Source organism: Macaca fascicularis, chromosome 1 (genome assembly GCF_037993035.2).
Source record: "Macaca fascicularis isolate 582-1 chromosome 1, T2T-MFA8v1.1".
NCBI classification, from domain to species: Eukaryota; Metazoa; Chordata; class Mammalia; order Primates; family Cercopithecidae; genus Macaca; species Macaca fascicularis.
This window is the reverse complement of record NC_088375.1, coordinates 37,972,613-37,994,178: the sequence shown is the minus strand read 5'-3', so window position 1 is coordinate 37,994,178 and position 21,566 is coordinate 37,972,613. Positions and strand designations below refer to the sequence as shown.

General features: G+C 39.7%; 1 protein-coding gene across 5 annotated transcripts in view; it reads left to right on the top strand.

Annotated features, from left to right (window-relative positions):
- The first annotated feature begins 2,474 nt into the window (after positions 1-2,474).
- The window catches only part of ACBD6 (acyl-CoA binding domain containing 6), a 227,741-nt gene continuing 208,649 nt past the window's right edge, over positions 2,475-21,566 (top strand). For all 5 annotated transcript variants that reach the window (XM_065533231.2, XM_065533306.1, XM_065533204.1 and 2 more), the window contains exons 1-3: positions 2,475-2,990; positions 10,336-10,400; positions 13,803-13,899. In XM_065533231.2, the coding sequence (XP_065389303.1) occupies positions 2,769-2,990; positions 10,336-10,400; positions 13,803-13,899 (384 nt within the window). In that variant the 5' untranslated portion in view covers positions 2,475-2,768. The remainder of the gene's footprint in view (positions 2,991-10,335; positions 10,401-13,802; positions 13,900-21,566) is intronic.

Below are 21,566 nucleotides of genomic sequence, written 5' to 3'. Positions count from 1 at the left end.
CTGTGTCATTGTAATTAGTTCATTCTCACTGATGAATAGTGTTCCATCATGTAAACACACCACAGTTTATCCATTCTAGTGTTGATGGACATTCGGGAGCTTCCAGTTTGGAGCAATTAGGAATTAGTTCATAGTGCTGCTATGAATGTTCTCCTACATGTCTTTGGTGAATGCCATGTATATATTCCCACTGGGGAGGAGTCGAATTGCTATATGTTTATGCTCAGCTTTAGTAGATAGTGCCAAACATTTTTCCACAATGATTGTATCAATTTATGCTCACACCAGCAGTGTAAAACAATTCTGGTTGCTCTCTTTCCCAAGTTATGTAAACTCTTCCAGAATACAGAAAAAGATGAAAACTTCTAAATGCATTCTACAAGGATTCTATTACCTTGACACAAAATTGAGAAAGTATAGAAAAAGAAAACTATAGGTTAATCACATCTTTAAATGGAGATGTAAAGATAATGAAAATATTAGCAAACTGAACCTACAAATAACTTTTTTAAAAAGTTCCAGGAACTGAAGTAATGCTCAAAACTAGGAGGTTTTGAATTAATGCATATTAATATATCAATGTTAGCTATTATATAATTCATTAAATCCCAAATTTATTTTTGTTAATATAATTCATTAAAATAGAAACTGTTAATATAATTCCTTTCGAAGACTAGAGAAAAGCAGATAATCTCCAAAGATGCCAAAAAAGCAGTTAATATTCAATTCTCACTTTAATAAAAATTAGAGAAACAGAAAGATATAAAAGTCCATGTTATCTCTCCTTCAGTAGTCAACTCTTCGGGTTCATCATCCATTATTACCCCATATGCAGGCTAACTTCTTTTTCCTTGCTCCTCCATTTGCTAGCTGTGCATCCTTTGACAAGTTAACCACTCTGTGCTGATTTCCTATGTCTAAAATAAGAGTACCTACCTTACGTTGTAAGGATCAAGTCCTCAATACATTATATACATTATTCTTAATCACTTTTTAATCGCAAGAATTTGGTCATTAAACATCCCTTTGACTGGATTGTGAGCACCTTGACAGCAGGGACTAAATGTCATGCACGTCTGTGTGAAGAGACCACTAAACAGGCTTTGTATGAGCAACATGGCTGTTTATTTCACCTGGGTTCAGGTGGGCTGAGTCCGAAAAGAGAGTCAGCGAAGGGAGATAAGTGTGGGGCCGTTTTATAGGATTTGGGTAGGTAAAGGAAAATTCCAGTCAAAGGGGGGTTGTTCTCTGGCCGGCAGGAGTGGGAGTCACAAGGTGCTCAGTGGGGGAACTTTTTGAGCCAGGGTGAGCCAGGCACAAGATAATGTCATCGCTTAAGGCAAGGACTGGCCATTTTCACTTCTTTTGTGGTGGAATGTCATCAGCTAAGGCGGGACAGGGCATTTTCACTTTTGTGATTCTTCAGTTACTTCAGGCCATCTGGGCGTATACGTGCAAGTCACAGGGGATGCGGACACGCAAGTCACAGGGGATGTGATGGCTTGGCTTGGGCTCAGAGGCCTGACACTAACAGCGGAATTTTCTGCAGACTTAAGTAATGTTTGTTGAATCCTGATGCAAGCTTTCTCACCTTCCTGTGTTCTCTCATAGATTCCTCATCCTGTCCAGCCATCTGTCCACCCGTCACAAGCCTAACCCCAGTCAATAACCACTCTTTATAACACTTCCTTTGTACCTTTATAGTGCTTATTACATTGTTTGAGTACTAAATGAATATATAGTGCGTTGTGTTTAACATTTAGGACATAACAACTCATAACGTTATAGTTAAAAAAAATAGTTTTGTACGTTCCTCTGGGCGTACTTCCGGTTTCACTTCATAGTGTCCACAAACCACAGTGTCAAATGCACAGCTCGGCATGAGAACTGGGCTAAGGCGCGCCCCGCATCCCCCAAACCCTATTATCAGGGCCAGGAGAGGTGCGGAATCCGAAAGTGTGGAGAGCGAAACACGCAGAGTGATTCCACTCATCAGTCACACGGTAGGGCGGGACAGCCCCATCTTGCAGTTTTCCATTATTCAACACAGAGCCCAACGCGCAGGCAACAGATCCACGCGCAGGGCTGTTTGGGGGCGCTTGAGGCGCACAATCCGGGGCAGGCGGAACCTTAGTCCTCAGCCCCGCGTTTCCCGCGACTCCGCTCTCACCGCTACACTACCACACAGACGGCCTCCTTCCCCCACCCCCGGGGGCCCGTGCCAGTGCCGGGCTCCGGAGTTCGGGACTGCTAATTTCAGCGAAACGATTAAGAGACGCCCAAACAGCGGACAACACTTTCTCTCCTCCGGCAGGGAAAGGCGTCCAGCGTAGCGTCTCCCACGCTTCCCCGCCGGCGCAGAGCACGCCCCACAAAAGCTCACGCCGCCGGCACGCATGCCGCCCCGCCCCCACGGCCCGTAGCCAGCCGCGCCCCGCGCTCGCCCGCCCCCGCCTCCCTGGCCCTCGACCCTCGTTCCGTTGGAGGGGCGTCAGGCGAGCACTAGCGAGCTGTTGGCCGGAGGGAAGCCGGAGGAGACCGGGTCGACTGGGCAGAGCGGCAGAGGGTCGGGAAGCCTGCTCTGCACGCCCAGGGAGTAGAAGCGGGCAGGGAGCAGGGTTACGTGAGGGAGCGCGCCCCGACTGAGCTTGGGTCCGACTGGAGCTCAGGCTCGGGACCCAGACTGGTGGGCCAGGCCTCCAAGCCGGCCTTACACCCGATCCAAGGAGGACACACCGGACGCAGAGGGACGGAGCGAGCAAGGAGACATGGCTTCATCATTCCTGCCCGCGGGGGCCACCACCGGCGACAGCGGTGGAGAGCTGAGCTCAGGGGACGACTCCGGGGAGGTGGAGTTCCCCCATAGCCCTGAGATCGAGGAGTCCAGTTGCCTGGCCGAGCTGTTTGAGAAGGCTGCCGCGCACCTGCAAGGCCTAATTCAGGTGGCCAGCAGGGAGCAGCTTCTGTATCTGTATGCCAGGTACAAACAGGTAAAGTAGCAGGGAAAGGGTGGATGGGGGAGAAAGATACGGAGCATCATCCTGAACCTGGAAAAGATGTTTGCTTTCCTAGGAGTGATATTTATTTAGCTGGGCACTGGACACTGTTTTTCTGTTTTTTTTTCTCTGACCTATGCAGTGATCTTGCATTTTACCAGCTTAAGAACCTTTACAAAATGAGGATAAAATAAGATTTATCATTCATTTACTCTTTCCAAAGGGCCACATGGAAGTAAACATGGTAAAGTTAATTAAACTATATTGAGATCCAAGAATATAATAGGATTGTAATAATGTGATTCAGGGCTGGGCGCAATGGCTCACGCCTGTAATCCCACCACTTTGGGAGGCCGAGGCGGGCGGATCACCTGATGTCAGGAGTTCGAGACCAGCCTGACCAACATGGAGAAACCCCGTCTCTACTAAATTACCCAGGCGTGGTGGCGCATGCCTCTAATCCCAGCTACTCAGGAGGCTGAGGCAGGAGAATCGCTTGAACCGGGGAGGCGGAGGTTGCGGTGAGCCGAGATTGCGCGCCATTGCACTCCAGCCTGGGCAACGAGAGCGAAACTCCGCCTCAAAATAATAATAATAATAATAATGTGATGCAATGCAAAATACAGTATTGCAACTTTTGTGATTTTTATAAAATCCTCAGTATCTTTGACTTATGTTTTCGTTGAATATGTCTCTTTTCCGTTTGATACAATCTAAAAATTTGAGAGCTATGAACACCAGATGAAATAATGCCCTTCTTTTACAGAAAAGGAAACTGAAGGCCACAGAGAGTAGGCAGCTTGCCTAGGGTCATACAGATATATCAGTCAGAACTGGATTGTAGCTCCTGACTCAGTCTAAGGCTGTGAACTTTACCTGGAAATAGGGAGATGTATAGACATGTTAATTTATAATTCAGGTTGACATTGGTTAGGTACCAGAAGGGAAATAATTGCTTTGTCATAAGCAACATATATTTGTTCAGCAGCTTTTATGTGCGAGACACTTGGATATAATGCCTGCAGAGAAGGAAAAACATGACACTCACAATTTTTTTTTTTTTTTTTTTTTCCACAGAGAGTTTGGGTTTTGCCACATTTCCCAGGCTGGTCTTGAACTCCTGAGCTCAGGCGATCCACCTGCCCAAAGTGCTGGGATTACAGGCATGAGCCATTTTGCTGGCTGACACTTGTTTTTTTTTGAGACGGAGTTTCGTTTCTGTTGCCCAAGCTGGAGTGCAGTGGCTAGATCTTGGTTCACTCGGCCTCCCGGATTCAAGCAATTCTCCTGTCCCAGCCTCCCAAGTAGCTGGGATTACAGGTGCCCGCCACCATGCCCGGCTAATTTTTTGTGTATTTAGAAGAGACAGGGTTTCATTATGTTCACCAGGCTGGTCTTGAACTCCTGACCTCAGGTGATCTGCCTGCCTTGGCTTCCTAAAGTACTGGGATTACAGGCGTGAGCCACCGTGCCCGGCCGACATTTGCTTTTGAGAGACTTACAAAGTACTTGAGGAATCTAGGTTTGAACACACCTGAAAAATTGCTGACAAGAGTTAAATAACAGTTCAGGAAAATTACAGCTCTTTGGAACACTGGAGGAAATGAAATTCTGGATAATAGCCTATTTTGTTTTATTAAAAATGTATAACCTTTTTTTCTTTTTGCCTCTTGACATAGTTACATATTTTCCCCTGTATTTGTTAAAGGAAAAATAAGTTGGGGGAGAGGCCTGCTGTATTCCTTTTTTTTTTTTAACTAAAAAAATTTTTTTAAAGATGGGATCTTGTTCCGTTGCTCGGGCTGGAGGGCGGTTACACACTCATAGCTCACTGCAGCCTTGAGCTTCTGGCTTCGAGCGGATCCTCCTGCTTAAGCCTCCCGAAGTACTGTTATTACAGACATGATCCCCCATGCCCAGCCCCACTGTGTTCTTAAACTGGATATACTGAGTAGAGATGAACCTTGTTTTGAAGGTTGATGTTCATTATTATGAATGTCAGTTAAACATTGACCTGAGAGATAAAGCTGTAGGAACAAACGGTATAAATTATAGTGTTGAATGAAAATTACCTCCAAGTTGGACTTGGAATTAGCTTTCTGGGAAAAGTTCTTGATATGTGTTTTCTCTTTGGTCATTTATTATACTTTGTCCTAATAACATTAGAGTGAAACTTTTGATTATTTAACAAATACTTATCGAGAATCGTATTAGGACCTGTAATATGTCTGATGATTCTCTGGGCAGTATGAGACTAACTTTCCCCAAATTCCCTAGAAAATATTCTTTTTTCTTCTAGGACGTATCTTTATTTATTGATATCGGTGTCGTCATTATTCAGTATTCTATTTCTAAGTCATGAGTGAACTGTAGTAACCTATCAATTTGGGAACCATTCTGTCTCAGGTATACTCACTTCATTCAGATAATATGAAGGAGGAATGTGCCTCATCCTTTTAAGAACTTGACTTGCCGGGCGCGGTGGCTCACGCCTGTGATCCCAGCACTTTGGGAGGCCGAGGCAGGCGGATCACAAGGTCAGGAGATCGAGACCACAGTGAAACCCCGTCTCTACTAAAAATACAAAAAATTAGCCGGGCGTGGTTGTGGGCGCCTGTAGTCCCAGCTACTCGGGAGGCTGAGGCAGGAGAATGGCGTGAACCCGGGAGGCGGAGCTTGCAGTGAGCCGAGATCGCGCCACTGCACTCCAGCCTGGGCGACAGAGCGAGACTCCGTCTCAAAAAAAAAAAAAAAAAAAAAAAGAACTTGACTTTAGGGTGTTCAGAGATATTCTGTATCTGCAAATAAAATTCTGCATTATTAGGAAATAATATGCTTGCTTAGATACGACACTGGGCCACAGTTTTCATCAGTCTCCTAAATATTTTATTTTTGACAAAATTCTGAGATAACATTAAGAATAGCATCTTTGATAGAATAATAAAGTTGAAGGCCGGGCGCGGTGGCTCAAGCCTGTAATCCCAGCACTTTGGGAGGCCGAGACGGGTGGATCACGAGGTCAGGAGATCGAGACTATCCTGGCTAACACGGTGAAACCCCGTCTCTACTAAAAAATACAAAAAACTAGCCGGGCGAGGTGGCAGGCGCCTGTAGTCCCAGCTACTCGGGAGGCTGAGGCAGGAGAATGGCGTGAACCCGGGAGGCGGAGCTTGCAGTGAGCTGAGATCCGGCCACTGCACTCCAGCCTGGGCGACAGAACGAGACTCCGTCTCAAAAAAAAAAAAAAAAAAAAAAAAAAAAAAAAAAAAAAAAAAAAAAAAAAAAAAAAAGAATAATAAAGTTGAAAGTCCAATATCATTTCTGCATATTGTATCAAAATTTATCATAAAATAACATTTTGTATTCAGAATAGCAGCCTATTTTGTAGGCTGGATGAGGTTGTTGGCAGGAAGATAATAAATAAGCTAAGATATGAACCTTATTTTCTCAGGGAGAACTCTAAATTTACTTAGCGTCATAGCTTTATTAGTCTCAGATAAGCCTATGGCTTCAAAATAATCTTTCAATAAAGTTTCAACAAAATCAAATGAATGAACAGTTTTTTGGTCGCTCTCTACATCAGCCTACACTCTCCCTCCTAAAGATAGCTAATTGACAGCTGTGAAAACTGGAGAGTAATGAAAATTTGTGAATTCCTGTTGACTTCATGAGATACTATTTAATAATACTTTTTTTTTTTTTTTTTTTGAGACGGAGTTTTGGTCTGTCATCCAGGCTGGAATGCAGTGGCGTGATCTGGGCTCACTGCAACTTCTGCCTCCTAGATTCAAATGATTCTTTTGCCTCAGCTTCCTGGGTAGCTGTGATTACAGGTGTCTCTCACCGCGCCCGACTAATTTTTGTATTTTTAGTAGAGATGGGGTTTCACCATGTTGGCCATGGTTGACCAGGCTGGTCTCCTGATCTCAGGTGATCCGCCCGCCTAGGCCTTCCAAAGTGCTAATATTACAGACATGAACCGCCGTGCCTTAATACTACTTTATTAAATATTAACCCTTGAGTCAAGTCTTAAATTTTGTGTGATGAGATGGGAAGTACACACAAAGTACTTCTGCTGCATACTGAATTATGTTAACTATTTTGAGGAAAAGCACTTGTGTAATTTCTGAGTTGCAAAATGAACTATATACTTTTTTCCATTTTTACTTAACAGAACAACTCACAGATAATTATACCTACTCAAATTTGGGTATTTGGCAGGTAGTTTCTTGAAAATGAATGAAATAAGCCTGTCACTTCAAGGAAAACAACTCAAAGTATTTGTTGCCAGTAATAACATTTGAGCTTTCAAGTGAAAATGAGAAGTTTGGAAAATCTGTATCTGCCACCGTGAGCTTGACAGCTTCCCAGTACTTAAAAACTTTTTTTGATGAGATAAGTGGTGACAGTCATGAATGTGAACGTTTGCTATTATATCATGAAATGTGTCAACATTTGAAAAGTCTGTGTAACTCAGTAAACCATATTTTCTAAATATTTCATGGAATGATGTTACAAATCATGTGTTGATAAAAGATGCCTTTCAAAGTGCAAGTCAGACCAATGGATTTCAGTGTTAACAGTATGAAAAATTCATTGATAGGAGTTCAGATTCCTCGTTGCAACTGACCTGAAACTACCATCTGTTAGGTTTTGGCATAGTATCAAAGAAGAATATCTACAACTATCTCAAAATGCTGCTAAAATACTTCTCTCTTTTCTAACAACATATCTGCGTGAAGCTGAATTTTCTTCATATACTTCAACCAAAACAACATATTGCAGTAGATTGGATGCAGCAGTAGATATGCAAATGCAACTGGCTTCTAAGCGAGACATTAAAAAAATTAAGAAATGTAAAACAGTGCTACTTTTCTCACTAATTTTTTTAGAATATGTAGTTATTTTGCATAAAATGTTATTTATGTTAACATCTAATGGATTTATTATTTTTAAATGAGCTAATACACATTTTTTAAATGTCCCAGTTTTAATTTCTAATATGGTAAATATCGATAGATATAACTCATATAAATGATGGCTCTTTAGGATCTTGCGAATATAAAGGGATTATAAGACTAAAAAATTTGAAAACTGCTGCCTTAAGTTCCTTTTTCATGGTCAGAGGTGGCTTACCATCACCACATGTATATCATATCCAGGGCAAAGGGAAAGGGGAAGACAAACTCCTTTTCTTTTTAAGGAAGGTATTTGTATCACTCTTCCACACATCCAGTCCCCAGAACCTAGGCAGAAGTTGGATGGCCATGTGTAATGTTTAGATCATGTGTCCAGCTGAGACTTCTGTTACTACAGGAGAAATGGAGGAGAACTATTGGCATTTGTTTCTGCCACTGGATGGTGTCTGGATAAAACCAAAAATAGTTATAACTGCTATTTTTATGATGTCTTGAAGTTTGTATAATTTATCTCATTTAATATTTCTAACCGTCTGGTAGTTCATGTGATTTTAGAGAGTCCAGAATTGAATCCCAGACTCTATTTATCATTTAAGACAGAATAATATAGTAAAGGGGTATTGAACTTTGGAGTCAAACACTCTTGGATTTAAATCCAGACTACTAATTAAAGACTATACTAATGTGTGAACTGAGACAAGCCTCCTGAGCTTCTCTATCTTCATTTATAAAATGAGTTTGTAATGGCATACCTAGCAGGATTATTTTTTGGCCCATTCGAGATAAAATATGTGAAGTGTTTGGTCTATGGTGATTGTTCAAGAAATGTGGCTCCTTCTTACCCTTTCTTCTCTCTGTTCCATCATAACAGGGCTGCTTCTATGTAAGTATACATTTTAATAACAGCAGAGGGCCATGCGATTAATTGCTAAGCAAATGATAGAGGTGGTAATTGTTATGAATTCAGAGGTAGATGAGATCATTGTAGACTGAAAGAGTTCTTAGAATCTGAAATTTGAGTAGAACTGGAAGGTCGTGCAGCATCTTAAAAGCTGAGGAAAGAAGAAAAGGCGTTTCAGGTGAGTGGAGTGACAAGCAAAACACTGAACTAGGAATCCCTAAGGCAGTCAGTAGATCATTCTGGTTAGATGAAGGCATCAGTTAGATTTTACCAGAATTCAAGTGTGGAAGAGTAATGGGAGATAGTGGGAAAATCCCTGAGAAGTAGATAGGTGCTGTGGATGAGTTAAGAACAGTTACAGGCTCTATTCTAATAGAAAGATGAGACTTGGCCGGGCGCGGTGGCTCAAGCCTGTAATCCCAGCACTTTGGGAGGCCGAGACGGGCGGATCACGAGGTCAGGAGATCGAGACCATCCTGGCTAACACAGTGAAACCCCGTCTCTACTAAAAATACAAAAACTTAGCCGGGCGAGGTGGCAGGCGCCTGTAGTCCCAGCTACTCGGGAGGCTGAGGCAGGAGAATGGCGTGAACCCGGGAGGCGGAGCTTGCAGTGAGCTGAGATCTGGCCACTGCACTCCAGCCTGGGTGACAGAGCGAGACTCCGTCTCAAAAAAAAAAAAAAAAAAGAAAGATGAGACTTTACACAAAACTTTCTAACACATGGTAGAAAAAGTGAAAAGTACCATAAAAGATATATAGAGTAAATGCTCTAAGGAAGGAAGATGACTTCTGGCAGTGGGAATCAGGGCCTGTATAGTGAATTCTGCACTTGTTTATGCTTATTCTCAATGAAAATATTCACTGTACAGTTTAACTATAAATGTCATTTGCGGATTAAAATTAAGTATCGACCACAAACAAAAGATGATAAGACTGCTGTAGAAAAATAGAATTGTATTGTTGAGAACCCCTGAAATTTTTCTGCATGGCTTTTGGCATCCAAATTTATATTGATGAGTTTCTTAATAGGGCATTTTAAAAGTAGTACACTTTTTCCCCTGAAATTTTGGAGAGATAAAATGCTAATAGAGTTACGAGAATCAGCATGAAGAAATAGTGTTATGAATTCTGATAAATTATGAATTCTAAACCTTATTAATTCTGTGTTAAAAAATTCTTTATACATGGTAATAAAGAGTATATAATGTATATTGATAACTTGTCTTATGTAAATAGTCTACTGACTTCGAAATGCAACCATTTATCACAGTTTTTCTGTATTACAATATTAGATAATAGTTGTTTTATGCAGTAAGCCAAAGTAGCCTGTATGCAATGTTTGATTCTGTTTGGGTTTTTTGTTTGCTTTTGCAAAGAATGTTAAATTTTGTTGTTCCATATCGGTGCAAATATATTCCAACCTATGGTTACTAAATATACATAATACATTTGAAAAGGAAAAGTTTTCCAGACGTTTCTTTGAAAAATAAGTTCTTGATTTTCCTTCCCTCATTTAGGTCAAAGTTGGAAATTGCAATACTCCTAAACCAAGCTTCTTTGATTTTGAAGGAAAGCAAAAATGGTAAGAAATTCTTGGGATCTTTAATGAGGTTGTTGGAAATGGTTTAGGTGTTTAGGAATTAGAAAGCAGTGAGCTGATTAAAGAATTATTTTTATATTAATCTCTCTCTGCTGTAGACTGTACTAATAACAGGCAATTGGGAGAGAGATTAAAGAAATCTACTTTTAGCTAAGTCTCCTGAAGGATTCTTAGGCTAGCATGTTGGAATATAAGTGGTTCACAACAGACATACATGCCTCACATTTTAATACATAAGAGAGTAACCATGAGAGCTATTGCTTGAGATTTTCCTTTCCTGTCATTCAGCTCCTAATGGATCACCGCTTCTCCCCTCTGGAGGGATTTTTGGAAGAAGGCCAGAATGATGGGAAGGGCCGAACAGCAGGATACATCCCCATTTTTCATCCTTCTTCCCTGTCCCAGTTTCATCTCCCTGTCTTTTGCTACTCTTGTGTTCCTTGCCCCACCCATGCCACAGTAAATAACAGCTTACAGTACTCTTGGGAAGAAGGGAAAAGTTCAGCGAAAGCCAAAACCAGATACTAACTTCTCTTTTTCTCTGAATACATAAAAAAAGAGTATACTTTTGCAAACTTTTTAAACTTACAATCCAGAAGTTCCCTCTTGTCATTTATGAGACCTTGTCTTCTCTTACCTTGTCGAAGTGAAAAAAGAAATTGCATACAACTGGGAATCTTAGTAATAGAAGGGAAGGCTTTGGAGCATCAGCCCTGGACTTAAAAGAAGGTTAGAAGGTAGAGTTAAAAAAGAAAAAAAGATAAAATATGGTTATAGAGAGAGGAAGTGATAAAATACGGGTTCTGACTTTATATTCTAGAGCAGTCCCACATAAAATCTGGTCCCCTATACATTTCCTGCCTGCCAACCGTTTGTTACCCAGCTGTAAGGAGGTACAGAGCTTGAACCCAGATGTAAATAACTTATGTCACTACCCACACTGTTTAGTTCAGCTGATATTTTTTTATATAGGACAGTCTCAGTGAAGGAAGCAGTGCATTGATTATATTTTTGCACAAGTTTTTTGGTTGATGATAACCAACAGTTCTCTGGCATTTTATTACTGTTCTAAAGAATACCTGATGTTAACGTTTACAGTGAGTTTTTTGTCATAATTTATGAAATTTTATAGCTTCATTTTTTTTCTGTGCTCTACCTGTTTCTCCATTGTTTTTAGCAATTAAAAAAATTTAGATTTTATAGCCACCATAATAATTGTTTAGGCAAGATATTAGATGACAAAATATTCTGGAACTATTGGAGAAAAAACTATTGAGGAAAACTGTTGTTAAAATGCTAGGTGAAAAACTATTGGGGAGCAAAACCATGGGTTACAGGCTGACCCACCATTTACTTTTTTTTTTTTTTTTTTGAGACGGAGTGTTGCTCTGTGCCCCAGGCTGGAGTGCAGTGGCGCGATCTTGGCTCACTGCAAGCTCCGCTCCCCCGGGTTCACGCCATTCTCCTGCCTCAGCCTCCCGAGTAGCTGGGACTACAGGCGCCCGCCACCTCGCCCGGCTAATTTTCTTGTATTTTTAGTAGAGATGGGGTTTCACCGTGTTAGCCAGGATGGTCTCGATCTCCTGACCTTATGATCCGCCCGTCTCGGCCTCCCAAAGTGCTGGGATTACAGGCTTGAGCCACCGCGCCCGGCCCACCATTTACTTTTTAATTATGAGGGAGAAACCTGACAGATACTGCCGTTACCAAGCCATGAATCTTATTGATGATGGGGCAGACTGACATCACGTGCCCCCAGTGTGATGCGTTCAAAAGGGCATGTCACCTATATATTACTCTGCTGAAATAATTTAACCCAATTCTAATTATGATGAATCATTTCTGGCAAGAACACTATGTAGGTAAGGAAACAATTAGACAAATTCAAATTGGGTGATATTTTATAAAACAGTTGGACTCTTAAAAAATACCAACAATATGGAAGACAAAAAAGCTGACGATACATGAAACTCAATCCTGTGTGTGGATCTTGATTGGTTCCTGGTGTGGGAGAAGAAAGCCATAAAGGACGTTATTGGGACAATCAGGAAAATCTGAATGTATGGCCTCTATATTATATAATAGTATTGATGATAAATTTTCTGAGTTTGTGTAGGCTGATCTATTTAGGGATGAAGTGTTATGATACATACAAGTAATTCTCAAGGAATTCAGTGAAAATAAATTTAGAAAACCTCAGAAAGATGTTATATTCATCATAGAAGCAGGAAGGTAGTGAAAAAAAATGTGGGATTGAGTTCTGTTTGACAGCAAATCAGGGAAATCGAGAAACCCTCGTTGGAATTAGAAAGAATTGGCAGGGAAAAACCAAGAAGGAGGCCTGTCCTGGCAGCCTGCAGAGGGTGGGGGAAAAAAAATGATTCAAAAGGAAGCTCAGGACTAAAATGTTGCTTTTGCCATTTATATTGTAGGAAGTCCCTAACTTACTCATTAGGGTTCTTTAGTTGTTGTTTTTGCTTTTTGCTTTTTTTTTTGAGACAGAATTTTGCTCTGTTGCCCAGGCTGGAGTGCGGTGGTGCCATCTCAGCTTACTGCAACCTTTGCTTCCCAGGTTCAAGCAGTTCTCCTGCCTCGGCCTCCAGAGTAGCTGGACTACAGGCGCACACCACCATGCCCGGCTAATTTTTGTATTTTTAGTAGAGATGGGGTTTCACCATCTTGGCCAGGCTGGTCTCAAACTCCTGACCTCAGGCGTTCTACCTGCCTTGGCCTCCCAAAGTGCTGGAATTACAGGCATGAGCCACCGCGCCTGGCCAGTGTTCTTGTTTCTGCCCTCACCATCCCTGACTTTTGAAGTCCCAGACTGAGTTCCCAGGATCAGTTACTAGTAACTTATAGGTGAGGTAAGAGCAGAAAGGGAAGGTGGATTTCTTGTATCTTAGTAAGAAGTTTGATGCATTTTCCTTGGGAGTATTGTTTTTTATGTGATGATTAGTTTCTGTATGACCAAAATCCCATAAGCACAGTTAATTTATGATAATAATCTGTATTAGTCTGTGGAGCATACATCTGCAATAGGGGTGAAAATTGGTTTGAGGAAGTTATAAAATCTTAGATTACAGTGGTTTGTGGTTTTCCAAAATTTAATAGATATGCAGTGTATCTGTGTTTTTAAAATTTCATAGGGGAGGGTGATTAGGAAAAAAAAAATGTCTGAAAAGGCTTCTTAGGTAGGGCAATAAGGTCTGTATAGCTCTAGACCAATGTAAATGCAAAAAGACAGAACTTCTGTATCCATAACTTATTATCTCTATATTCCGAGACCCTTGAAATGTGCGTGCAATTTTTTTTAATAATAATAAGAAAAATGCTATTTGTGTTATTTGCATAATGACAGGCCATTTTGGATATTCCATATTGTAGGGAAGCATGGAAAGCACTTGGTGATTCAAGCCCCAGCCAAGCAATGCGGGAATATATTGCAGTAGTTAAAAAACTAGATCCAGGTTGGAATCCTCAGGTAAGACTTAATGATTATAAATAATACTTCCCAAAAACTTGTGATCCTTCTCTGAAATAAATGTCTAAAACTAAGCTTAGTTTTAAGTAACATGCTTAAAGTTTTACTTTCTTGAAATATTATAAAGTTATTGTAATATTTATCTAATAAAATAATTGCTAGCCGGTAATCCCAGCACTCTGGGAGGCCAAGCCAGGTGGTTCACCTGAGGTTCAAGACCGGCCTGGCCAACATGGTGAAACCTTGTCTCTACTAAAAATACAAAAATTAGCCAGATGTGGTGGTACACACATGTAATCCCAGCTACTCTGGAAGCTGAGGCTGGAGAATTGATTGAACCTGGGAGGCTAAGGCTGCAGTGAGCCAAAATCAGGCCACTGCACTCCAGCCTGGGCAACACTGCGAGACTCTGTCTCAGAAAAATAAAAAAAATTAATAATACTTAAATAGTAACATAACCAGCTACTGATGCTGAGAACTTCTCTGAGTTGCAGAGTTTTTGAAAGCAGAAGAATTTGAATTACATAAGAATTGGAAAGAGTTTAACTTGAGATTATCATGCTGGAAAAAACGTTACTCTTGGATTTCTTTTTTATGATCACCTTCTATGCAAGGGCAAAATGCTTCTTATTAGGGATAAAAGATAAATAAGACATGATTTCTGCCATTGTATAGTTTAAAGTGTAAGAGAGAAGGTAAAACATATCAATATATATAATCTTTAATAGTATAAAACGATAATAATGTAAATGTTAGGGAATCCAGCAGGAAAAGAGATTGCTTTGGACTTTGGAAGCATTAGATATTGTTCACTTAAATATACCCTGTTTTTCTCATATACTTATTGGAGAACATCTAGAAAAAATTTAATAAAGGTGAGGTCACTATTTAAGAATATTGTTAAATCATTAACAGGTATTTCAGTGAGATAGAGGTTGCACTGTACCACGTAAAACATGCAAATTGAATTTTTTTCAATAAAAACAATTAGGCCAAACATTTTAGCAGTTAATGAATTAAACAATTTTCAATGTTTTTGTAATAATTACATGGGTACATAGTTGTTACTGGTATGAAGGAATTTGTTCCATTAATCATGGAATCTTAAAAATCTCAGACTTGTTAGGAACTTTAAAAGATTATATATTATGACATGTTAAAAATGTATCTTAAGAGTAAAAAATGGAAGAGATAACCAACTTTGGATATCTTTAATGATATGACTGCCTTTTAGAAGTCATTGAAAAATTTCCTTCTTTTTTTTTTTTTTGAGACAGGGTCTCTCTCTATCAGCCAGGCTGGGGAACACAGTGGTAGGATCTTGGCTCAATATAACCTCCACCTCCCAGGTTCAAGTGATTCTCCCACTTCAGCCTCTGGGACTACAGGTGTGCACCACTACACCTGACTAATTTTTTTATTAAATTTTTTTTTTTTTTTTTTTTTTTTTTAAGTAGAGATAGGGTTTTGCCATGTTGGCCAGGCTGGTCTTGAACTCCTGACCTCATGTGATCCACCCGCCTCAGCCTCCCAAAGTGCTGGGATTATAGGCATGAGAAATTTCCTTATGTTTCTGATGTGCATGAGTCTTCATTTTCAGAAATTTTCTATTTTTTACAAGACCAAATATGCATACAAGTATATATCTCAAGGTTCTGAGGGCTTAAAATCTGAAAATCAGTGGTCAAAACAGGTGCCCCCTGAGCTGAACTCAGCCTAAACAACTGTTGCACAATGTTTAAAAATGAAACAAAACTTGAATATGAGTGCCTTTAGGCAGAGTATTTTTCAGGTCCAGTCACTGTGTTCTCATCCTTCCCTGTTGATTTATACAACACTATTGCTGATGCTTGGCCTATGAAGGCATTTGAGTTTATAAATTCTGATAAATGACAGAATTTATGATTTCTTACTTTCAGTACTTTAGTAAAATTTCGTTAACTATTACTCTTAAAATGTTTGCAGGCCAGGCGCAGTGGCTCACACCTGTAATCCCAATACTTTGGGAGGCTGAGGCGGGTGGATGATCTGAGGTCAGGAGTTCGAGACCAGCCTGACCAACATGGTGAAACCCTGTCTCTACTAAAAAATGCAAAAATTAGCCAGCCATGGTGGCGGGCGCCTGTAGTCCCAACTACTCGGGAGGCTGAGGCAGGAGAATCGCTTGAACCCGGGAGGCAGAAGTTGCAGTGAGCCGAGATGTGCCATTGCACTCCAGCCTGGGCAACAGAGCAAGACTCTGTCTCAAAAAAAAAGGCTTGCAGATTCCAAACAGGTGTTAAGGATGCTTTTTAAAAGTGTCTAAATCTAACCTATTGAGCATATACTTGAGTAAACCAAGCAGAACCAAAGGCACTTTCATATTCTTTAATTAATTATTTAATACATTAAATAATAAACTTTAAAAAAATAATATATTATTTAATACATTGAATAACATTAAGATATATATAACATTATTCTAAAAGTATTTTAACATTGGAATCCAGTTGTAAGGAGGAATTTTGTGTTTTATTTACATTTTAGTTTTTAGTTCAAACACTCTAAGCTGGTCCCCTTTGACTCATAGCTTTTTTTTTTGTCTTTTAAACTGTTGGGAGGCAGATCATAACCTCCATCTCAGAAGAGATTTGTCATTTAGTTCATTATCTTTTAGGTTAAAAATTTTCTTTTGATATTCTAAAAAAAAATAATAATAATAAGGACAACACTCATTCTGAATGTGCTGAGTTCTTTTTTTTTTTTTTTTTTTGAGATGGAGTCTCTATCACCCAGGCTGGAGGGCAGTGGCACAATCTCAGCTTACTGCAACCTCCACCTCCCAGGTTCAAACAATTCTTCTGCCTCAGCCTCCTGAATAGCTGGGATTACAGGTGTGAACCACTGCACCTGGCCTGAATGTGCTGCGTTCTTTACATGTATTGTCTTTTGATATCTTCACAAAAAGTCTTCACAGTTAGAAACTACCATAATCTACATTTTAAAAATGAGGAAATTCAGGCACAGAGAGATTTAGTAACTTACCTAAAATTAGCCAGCTAAGGCCAGGTGTGGTGGCTCACTCCTATAATTCCAACACTTAGGGAGACTGAGGCAGGAGAATCACTTGAGGCAAGGAGTTTGAGAGCAGCCTGGGCAACAAAGCAAGACCCCATCTCTATTTTTAAAAAAAACAAAAACAAAAAAATTAGCCAGGCACGGTGGTGTTGCATTATGGCTGTAACTTTCGTAGTTTAAGGTGGGACAGGAAAACTAGCACAAGTTTTTTTTTCTTTCACAATTTCTTGGATAGAAGATTTGTTCTTACTGTTGATCTTAGTAACCTCAGCATATGATGTTTTTCTTTCCTTAAGTTGAGAACTTTTACCTTTTCACCTAAAGGAAGCAATTTATGGCTTTTCTTTGGCATACTGAATTGCCAGTATCACTACTCTTGTACTTTGGGGCCATTATTAAGTAAAATAATGGTTACTTGAACACAAACATGGTACTGCAACAGTCGACAGTCGATCTGATAACCTTGAAGGGAACTAAGTGACTAATGGGCAGGTAGCATATACAGTGTGACTATACTGGCTAGACAAAAGGATGCTTTATGTTCTAGGTGGGATGGAGTGAGTTGGAGTGGAGGGCGTGAGATGGTGTGAAATTTCATCACACTGCCCAGAATGGTGCACAGTTTAAAACTTAGGAATGGTTTATTTCTGGAATTTTCCACTTAATATTTTGGATTGGCAGTGGGTAACTGAAACCATGGAAAGTGAAACTGTGGATAAAGGAGGGCTACTGTGTAAGTATACTATAATGATCAAAATGAGGAATTTTAACATTGATTTAGTATTGTCAAGTCTATAGTCCATATTCAAATTTATCGTTATAATGATAATGTTCTTAATAATGCCCTTCAAAGTTATTCTTCAAATGCTGATCCATCTTCTAATGCAGGGTCATGCGTTGTATTTAATTGTCATGTATCTTTAGTCTCCTCTAATGGAGCAGTTTCTCAGCCATTTTTTTTCCTTTCTTGCCCATGATACTTTTGCAGATTACAGGCCAGTTGTTTTGTAGAATGTCCCTTATTTTGGGTTTGCCTGATGTTTCCTTATAATTACATTTAGATTATACATTTTTAGGAAGAATAGCACGCAGTTGTGTCCTCCTCAATACATCATACCAGGAGGTACATGATATCTGTTTGTCCCAATATTGGGATGTTAACTTTGATCACTTGGGAAAGGTGATGTCTGCCAGACTTCTGTACTGTGAAGTTCCTATTTTTCCCTTTGTGATTAATGGGAAGTTAATTCCTTTTGTAATTAATTAATGAGTACTTTGTGGGGAAACAGTTTGAGACTATGTAAATATCCTTTTCCTAGTCAGATTTCACCCACTAGTTTTAATATTTGTGAATTATTTTTAACTCCATAATTTTGCCTTCATTTATTATTTAGCATTCTACTGTAAGGATGGACTTTCCCTTTCTGCCCATTTGTTCATTGTCGAGAACTTTCCTCCCATTTTTAAAATTTATTCATTGTCAAGAACTGTGAAAGATCTGAGATTTTACTCTACCTGGAAGCTGGTCAGTTAGCCTGTTACTGTTTCTTAGATGCTGGCAGAAAGCATAAGACTCTTGGGTCAGAGCCAAAGAACTTTATTATTCATGGCATCACAAACTGTATGAGCTTCATTTGGTTTGCATTGATTTTTTTGTGTTCCTCAAATCCCACAGGGATGACGCAGGTGGTCCTAGCTGGATTCTTACATATGCAGTGTATTGTGCTATAGGGAAGGAGCACTGAGCTATGGGGATTGACCACTTTTTTAGCAGGTGGAAGCAAACCTGATTGTTGTCAGGGGATGGAGATACATTACCTCATCCCTGAAGATGGCTTCCTGCATACACAGGAAGAAATGGCCCAGGTAAAGAATGGTCAGGGCCTGGCCTATTGAGCAAGAATGTGTTGGGACACTCAGGGCTCATGGTAGATTGCCTCACTCAACATTCATGTATTTATATCAATTTAGACTCATAGATTTTTATTCAGTGGGATATAATCCATTAAGATCATTATTTTTTTGTCTACTGGGAGTACCTTCAAGATGGCTCCTGTATTTATATTGGTATAGACTCATGGATTTCTCTTTTATTCAGTGAGGTGTAATTCATTAAAAGCATTTATTTGGCCACTTGGAGCTTTTTCAAGATGGCTTCTATGTCCTTTTTGATATGTCCCCATCATTGAGCATTTTCTTACTTCTTGGCACAAGACGTTTCAAGCAGTACCAGTTTCCTAGGGCTACTGTAATAAAGTGCCACAGATGAGTACTTTGTGGTTTAAAACAACAGAAAATTATTCTCTCACAGTTGTGGAGGCGTTGGAAAGAAGGTGTTAGCAGAGCCATGCTCCCTGTGAAGGTTGTAGAAGAATCATTCCTTGCCTCTTCCAGCTTATGGTGGCCGTGGGCATTGTTTGGCTCGTGGCAGCCTAGCTCCATTCTTAGCCTCTGTCTTCACATGGCCTTCTTCCCTATGTTTCTGTATCCAAATCTCCTTCTCCTTTTTCTAGTAGACACTAGTAATTGAATTTAGGGCCCACCTTAATCCAGTATGACCTTATTTTAACTTACATCTGCGAAGATCCTGTTTCCAATTAAGGTCTTATCAACAGGTCCTTGGGATTAAGATTGGGGCATACCTTTTTGGGGGACACAATTCAACTCACTACACAGACTTATCTGATGTTTGCCCTGCCCTATCCCTGGAATTGGCTGCTTCTCTTTAACTCTTTAGTAGAGAATAGTATTTAGAAACCAAGGTCTGGATGCTCGGGTATGTTCATTGCTACTGGAGTGTCATTGCTTCTAGGCCCTCTCATAAGACAGACCTAAAATTACATACCCTCAAATGTATGTATCTGTAGATACATACACACTGTTTTTGTTTTTTTTTTTTGAGGCAGAGTCTTGCTCTGTTGCCCAGGCTGGACAGATCTGCAGTGGTGCGATCTCGGCTCACTGCAACCTCCGCCTCCCGGGTTCAAGCAGTTCTCTGCCTCAGCCTCCCAGGTAGCTGGGATTACAGGTGCCCACCACCACGCCCAGCTAATTTTTGTATTTTTAGTAGAGACGGGGTTTCATCATGTTGGCCAGGCTGGTCTTGAACTCCTGACCTTGTGATCCACCTGCCTCAGCCTCCCAAAGTGCTGGGATTAAAGGCGTGAGCCACCGCACCCAGCCATACACACACACATTTGTATATACATGCATATGTATGTATATGTATACATACATAGATACACATGTTGAATACACATTCATTTGGATATGACACAGACATGTGTATACGTGTATTAATACTTATGTAACTCTCACACATATATGTCCTGTATCAGTATTTATATATTTATCTACTTATATACTAAAAACCATAAGTTTATATCATACCTGTAATTCCATCCCAATACTACAGGGTACATGCTAGCCTTCCCTCTTTCATATTTGTAACTCCTTTCTCCAACAGAACAACCCTGGCTCCCAGTATCCTCAATATAGTTACTCATTTGCTTAAGTCTAGAACATACAGAAAGTAGTTTCAGAATTTCTAACCTATACCACTGTGAAAAGAAAATTTACCAATAAAGTTCTCTATAGGAGTCTTTGGTTTTTGGCAAAATTTATGTATAGTGAAATGTACAAACATTAAGTGTGTAATCCAGTGAGTTTTGACAAATAATAAGGCAGTTTTGTAAAATCTTTGGTGAAACTGGAAAATAACCGCACCCCAGTCACCTTGTTTTTTTGACTACTACTTAATTGACTCAGTGATCACATGGAAGGGTAATATTTTCCTTAGTGTGAATGTCCTGAGCCATAAAGTAACCCTGTTCTGAAGTGGCTTCCTTGCTTGTAAATAAATAATGTTGACATGTAAAGCAGGACCACCAAACTGTAAGTCTTGGAGTAATTTTAATGTATTTTCCACTCTGGACAAAAAAATGTATTTTTTTTATCCCTGATAAGTATTAATGGTTCTGGAAGAGGACATTTTCCAAATTAAAGAATTAGGTATTTTTTTTCGTAATTCCCAGGTAGTATCTGATATTTTCCATAGCTCTTTGGAGAAGATTCTTGTTCCAGGATGCGTGGGTACTATTTCTTTTGAGTTCTGTTATACAAAAGCTTTTAAGTACTAATAGCAGAATGATTAAATTTGAGTGTATTTGGTATCTTAGTCATATACATTAGGCAAAAACAAAAAAGCCCATAATGACATTAATGATCTCTCTCCAGATCTCACTGATTAAAAGATTAATAGTATGTATTTTGTATATATAATTAAAATTTATCCTAATCTATAATAGATTACCATTTTATATTGAACCAAATATAAAATGAGGCATTTTGTTCTTTTTTCTACCATATATTAAGGTGTTATTGATAGCAGTCAGTCATTTATTTCACACATTAATTTTATACTTACTGTGTGCAAGTTGTAGTTCTAGGGACTGGGGATTTAGCACTGAACACAGCAGAACAACCCCTGCTCTTAGGAAGCTTAGAGTCGGACAGAGATAAATAATAAAGTAAATATTATAGTAACTATTAATACTGTATTAGTAAATGTTGTGGTGTCTTAAAAAGTGATTAGTACTATGGAGAGAAAG